Source organism: Lepus europaeus, chromosome 10 (genome assembly GCF_033115175.1).
Source record: "Lepus europaeus isolate LE1 chromosome 10, mLepTim1.pri, whole genome shotgun sequence".
Classification (NCBI taxonomy): Eukaryota; Metazoa; Chordata; class Mammalia; order Lagomorpha; family Leporidae; genus Lepus; species Lepus europaeus.
In genome coordinates this window covers 68,119,337-68,125,336 of record NC_084836.1, presented here as the reverse complement: position 1 = coordinate 68,125,336, position 6,000 = coordinate 68,119,337, and the positions used below count along the sequence as shown (strand labels likewise).

The 6,000-nt window shown below is 59.4% G+C and overlaps 1 protein-coding gene across 1 annotated transcript; it reads left to right on the top strand.

The window, feature by feature from the left end:
- Positions 1-298: 298 nt before the first annotated feature.
- LOC133767754 (keratin, type II cuticular Hb6-like) lies at positions 299-4,875 on the top strand. The gene is made up of 9 exons (XM_062202193.1): positions 299-730; positions 1,354-1,562; positions 2,025-2,085; positions 2,494-2,589; positions 2,794-2,958; positions 3,172-3,297; positions 3,545-3,765; positions 4,366-4,397; positions 4,763-4,875. Exons 1-9 carry the CDS (start codon positions 299-301, stop codon positions 4,873-4,875), a joined length of 1,455 nt encoding a protein of 484 aa, XP_062058177.1.
- The last annotated feature ends 1,125 nt before the right edge of the window (positions 4,876-6,000 follow it).

Sequence of the window (6,000 nt, the reverse complement as noted above, 5' to 3'; positions counted from 1 at the left end):
CTCATCTAGCAAAGTGCGGAGTTCCAGGCCCCCAGGGGCTTCAGCAATGGGACAAACGCTGCCAGAAGCCTGGAACTGCCCAAGTGTAAGATTTTCCAAAGCTCCATTGCGATGATGTGGCCACAGGAGACAGGAGAAATGACAGTGACATTCCCCAAGCCCATAAAGGTGACCAAACGGCCACTCCACAGAGCGGCCAACAACCCAGGGTGTCTGGCCTTATAAAAGGGCAGGCAACGAGGGAGAGACCAAGATCCTCTGCTTCCTCCGGCTTCATCTCCACCAGCCTAGAGTCGCCATGACTTGCCGATCGTCTTGTCTGAGCTCCCGCAGTGGAGCCCGCACCACCAGCTGCTGTGTGTCCGCCCAGAGGCACAGCTTTGGCCGCACCTTCAGCTGCGCCTCGGCCTGCGGGCCCCGGCCCAGCCGCTGCTGCATCACCGCCGCCCCCTACCGCGGCGTCGCTTGCTACCGCGGCCTCAGCCAAGGCTTCGGCAGCCGCAGCCTCTGCGGTGGAGGCTTCCGCGCTGGCTCCTGCGGCCGCAGCTTCGGCTACCGCTCGGGCGGCGTATGCAGGCCCAGCGCCCCCTGTATCACCACCGTGTCGGTCAATGAGAGCCTCCTGACGCCCCTCAACCTGGAGATCGACCCCAACGCACAGTGCGTGAAGCACAAGGAGAAGGAGCAGATCAGAGGCCTCAACAGCAAGTTCGCCGCCTTCATCGACAAGGTCGGTGTCCTGGGCCGCGCCCTGCCTCACCCCAGGTCCTGGGCTAGGTATAGAAAGCTTGCTGGCGTTTCCACGCCACCAGTGCATCTGATGGAGGAGGTGCACACCCCTCCATGGCTCAGACAGACCCAGGGAGATGGGGGATAGGGCAGGGGCTACTGATCTAATAGCACTGCTTTTATATGCCTGCAGAGAGATGAGGACAAGGCTTGGAACTGCCTGTCAGATGGAGGAGGCAACATATGCATAACAGGCACACAAGAAGCAGGAGCAGTTCTGTGGGATGACCTTGCTGTCGGGGCTCTGAACACAACACACACACACACACGCACACGCACATGCACACGAACACTGGGGCCTGAGCAATCTCACAACAGACAGGCATGCGTCCACAGGAGCGGCAGCTAGAGACAAGGTTGAATCCTTGTGGGCATAAGAAAGGGCTCCTGCACTTGAATACAGGATGCTAGGATGAATGCTGGCATCCGGGTCACTGAAAGAGAAGGAGTGAGCGCTAGACATGGGGAAGCGAGGGGCGAGTGTGGAGGCTGGGTGGGTGGGTGGTAGAGCTTGCAGGATGGTAGGTGGATGGGGGACCCTATGGCTGTGCCTCTGGGCGGCAGGTGCGCTTCCTGGAGCAGCAGAACAAGCTGCTGGAGACCAAGCTGCAGTTCATCCAGAATCGCAAGTGTTGCAAGAGCAACCTGGAGCCACTGTTCAGCGGCTACATCGAGACGCTGCGGCGGGAGGCCGAGTGCGTGGAGGCCGACAGCGGGCGGCTGGCCTCCGAGCTCAGCCGTGTGCAGGAGGCGCTGGAGGGCTACAAGAAGAAGTGAGTGCCCTGTGCCTGTGTCCGCTGTGTGGGCTGTGACAGGAAGACAGAGCCAAGGAAGGGCCTTTCCCATTTCCTTCCGGACTTCTCAGGACGAGGACCGGTGTTCCCCTCTGCCCTCCCTCTCCCTAAACCTCTCTCGAGCTTTTTCCATTTTCCATCATCGTGTGAGGTGCTGGGGACCCCAGATCGGGACATCCCCTGGCTCCATGGTTCTCACTCACTGGTTCATTTTCTGGCTTCCACTCACTTTTCTAGATCTAAGCTCAGCAAGTCGTATTTTATATCAAATACTAACAAAATCAAGATCTTTAGGAACAGTGAGAGGAGCATCCTCTTGGGGATGTGGGTGGGGGAGGGACGTGACTGGCCCAGCAGCAGTAGCTCCCCGCCCCCGCCCCGTCTCATTACCAGTAAAATTGGGAATGATCTCCTTGTCCCCAATCCTCTTCCCTGCTATAGGTATGAAGAGGAGGTGGCTCTGAGGGCCACAGCGGAGAACGAGCTTGTCAGAATCAAGCAGGTGGGTGAGCCTGTGCGTGCGCCCCCAGCGGGAGACTCCGGCATTGTCTCAGGGGGCAGCCAGTTCTCCTGCCCTTGGTTAATAAGCTCCTGTGCTTCCCCACTGAGGGCATTTCCTCCCTGCCCCCCCCCCCCCCCCCGGTGGTTCCGCAGGGCAGGAATTCTCTGGATCATTCTTTAGAGAGGGCGCAGTGTGGTGGGCGAATGGCCCAACCTCCCTCACTCCATTATGCTGGGGGTTGGAGGGGAGTGTGCACTCCCGACTTCTGAATCCGTGCCTGCAGCTTGCAGGGCTGGGAATGGGGTTGGGGCCTTTGCCGGTGGGCCTGGGACTGGGGCACTGGGGTCCCTGGGTGGGGTACTGGGGTCCCCACGTCTGCAGCAGCTCAGGACTGACGTTTTTCTGCAGGGGGTCAACGGTGCCTATGCGTGCAAGGCAGACCTGGAGGCCAATGCCCACAGTCTGGTGGAGGAGATGAGTTTCCTGAGGGCCTTGTATGAGGAGGTGAGAACTGGGCATGGAGGACTCGGGTCACCTCCTCTCGTCTCTGTGCGACACCAGTCTGTGTGCTGAGGAGATGGAATGGGTTGGTGGCTAGAGGGTTTTGGTGGCTTCCTGTGGGAGGGGGCAGGGGAAGGATGGGGACTCTGCTCCAGGTGGCTCTGGCTTGGCCGGCACAGGTGATGGGAATGGTTGTTGGCCCTGCAGGAGATCCGCGTGCTGCACGCCCACATCTCTGACACCTCGGTTGTGGTCAAGATGGACAACAGCCGGGAACTGAGCATGGACTCGATTCTGTCTGAGATCAAGGCTCAGTACGACGACATCGCCACCCGCAGCCGGGCTGAGGCCGAGTCCTGGTACCGCAGCAAGGTGAGCGGCCCGGGGCACCAAGTGGGAGGAACATGGGGCGTCCCCCAGAGAAGGCTGGGGTGTGGACCCCTGAGGATGGTGAGAACAGGCCGCCCCATGTGGGTGCACAGGCTGAGCACTGTTCATCCCACGCCATCCTGGTGGTGGTGACCTGAGGGCAGGGCTCGTGGGTGCTGAGCCTCAGGGGCACCTGTGCTTCCCCCCCCAACCCAGTGCGAGGAGATGAAGGCCACGGTGATCCGGCACGGGGAGACCCTGCGCCGCACCAAGGAGGAGATCAACGAGCTGAACCGCTTGATCCAGAGGCTGACGGCCGAGGTGGAGAACGCCAAGTGCCAGGTACGGTCAGCTGTGCTGGGGCCGGAGCGCCAGGGCCCTAGCCCTGTGAAAACCCCCAGCGTTCACCCTCCAGCCCATCTTCTGGTCTGGAGTCCCTAGTAGTGGTTGCTCAGAGAGACCAGGTGATGATGGCCACACGCTTTGTCTGTGGGGTTTCCGGGCTGGGTGAGAGAGCCTGGAGCAGCCCAGGCCAGGGGCAGAGAGGGCCAGGGAGCAGAACCCACCCTGTTCTCTTGCGGGTCCCCAGAACACCAAGCTGGAGGCGGCTGTGACGCAGTCTGAGCAGCAGGGCGAAGGGGCACTGAATGATGCCAGGAGCAAGCTGGCGGGGCTGGAGGCCGCCCTGCAGAAGGCCAAGCAGGACATGGCGTGCCTGCTCAAGGAGTACCAGGAGGTGATGAACTCCAAGCTGGGCCTGGACATCGAGATCGCCACCTACCGCCGCCTGCTGGAGGGCGAGGAGCACAGGTGGGTCCACAGAGCAGCTGGGTGGAGTCTCATTTGCATGCACCTGCTCCAGGTTCTCTCCTCCTTCTCTCATCTTGGAATGCTCTCTGTGCTCCTGGGGGTGGCTCAATGAGAGCAATCTTAATTGAGGTGCAGGGACTTCAGTTTTCTGGCATGATTTGGGTCATAGCTGGGGAACAGCTGGTAAATGACATCAGGTCTCTGAGATAGAAGACAGAACATCTGGTGGATGTTCAGCTCTTGGGAGCTGAACGGAGCTTGGGGTCAGGATAAAAAGAGGCCTTGTACTGAACGGACAGAGAAAAGTGTATTTCTAGAAGGATGGGAAACTGCAGACTTAGCTCCAAGTTACAGTCTTGCCCTGAACTCTTGGGGGGCAGCTGAAGGGATGTGGGTTGATCCCGCTGGCCTCCCTGGGTCTGGGGGCACCTGCCCCATGTGCCCTCTGTGGACAGGTTGGAGGGGTGCTGGACCCCAGATCTTGTCTGCTTGGACGACTCCTTGGGGGGCTGGGTTCAGAGCTGGTGAGCCTGCGGTTTCTGGGAGCCTTGTCGGGAGTTAACGCCCAGTGCTAACGCTGCCTTTTCTTTCCTGCACCAGGCTGTGTGAAGGCGTCCGTGCTGTGAATGTCTGTGAGTTATTTGGGCCCCCGAAGAGAGGCACTGAAGTTAGACAGCAGGGAGAACTTTTTGGATGTAGGAGTGGAGAGATCCCAGGGGACAGTGGCTCTGGTCCTTTATTGCCACACGGTTATGGAGCGGGCTGTCCCCTGTTGAGAGGGTCACTCCACCCTCGGCACACACCCGTCAGCCAGTCAGTCCTATTTGCCCCGCCCCCCAGTCATGGGACGCTCTACTTTCCTCCTTGTCCAAACACACTTGGCCATATTCTGGAGCGCTTCTGGCTCCCAGGGCGGGGGCTCTGGTGGGAGGTGGGGCTGAATGGGAGCAGCTCCTGCCCCCACCCACGGTTCTGATTTATGGCTGTCTCCATGCAGGTGTGAGCAGCTCCCGGGGTGGAGCTGTGTGTGGGAGCCTCTCCACCACCCGCACCTGCGGCATCGACTCCCGTGGGATGGGCGCGGGTGGCAGCTGCTGCAAGAAGTGTTAGGGCGGCAGGGCTTGAGGCTGTCGCCCTCCCGGTGTGTGCCAGGTGGCCCTTCTGTCCTGCCTGGCCACCTGCAGCCTGGAGGCGGGGCACAGCTGCTGGCTGTCTTCTCTGCTCTGGGTCCTTGCTGTGCGGGCAGTTCCCTGGACTGAGAGCTGCTGAGAGGCGTGACAGGACACGGGGCCACCTGCCCTCATGAGGGGGACAGCCTCTCCGTGTGCATCTCCCAGGCCCCTTCCCCCTACCCCTGCCCCTTCTTTGCTTGTTCTCTCACGAGTCCCTTCCTTCCTGCTTTTCTTTGCTGAAAATAAAGTTGCAACCCATCCGTGACACTTGTCAATATTCCTGTTCCTCATTTCAGGCCTGGAGGGGATGGGCAGGGTCTCAGGAGGACACTCAACACAGCCATGAGGCTTTTTTTTTTTTTTAATGCTTATTTATTTGAGAGAAGGACAGTGAGTGAGAGAAAGGTACACACACACACATACAGGAAGGGAGATAGAGCTCCCACTCACTGGTTCACTCCCCAAATGCCCTAAGGAGTCAGGTCTAGAGTCACAGGCAGGGACCTCAAGGCAGGGCAGGAGTCCAGCTGCTGGAGTCAACCCAGCTGCCTCTCAGGGCTCCCATTGGCAGGAAGCTGGAATCAGGAGCCGGAGCCCAGTAGAAAAGCCAGGCGCTCTGATATGGCCTGTACTCGTCATAAGCACCAGGCTAAACACCTGCCCCACGACCGACTTTACTTGTTTCATTTGTGACCTCTGAGTTTGTGTGCATTGAGAGCTGGCAGCTTCTGGAACTGCACTTGCAAGTTCCTGGAACAGGGCTGGCTCCTGGTAGGCACTGAGCAGTGTTAGACAGTGAGCAAATTCACCTCTGAGGATTCCAGTTGCCCCCCCGAGGTAGCTCTGTGAATGTTGCACTGTTTACAAACACTGCCTCGGGGCTGGAGCTGTGGCAGAGCGGGTAAAACCACAGCATGCAGTGCCAACATCCCATATAGGTGCTGGTTTGAGTCCCGGCTGCTCCATTTCCCATCCAGCTCCCTGCTAAAGCACGAGAAAGCAGCAGAAAATGGTTCGAGTGCTTGGGCCCCTGCACCTATGTGGGAGACCCAGATGGAGTTTC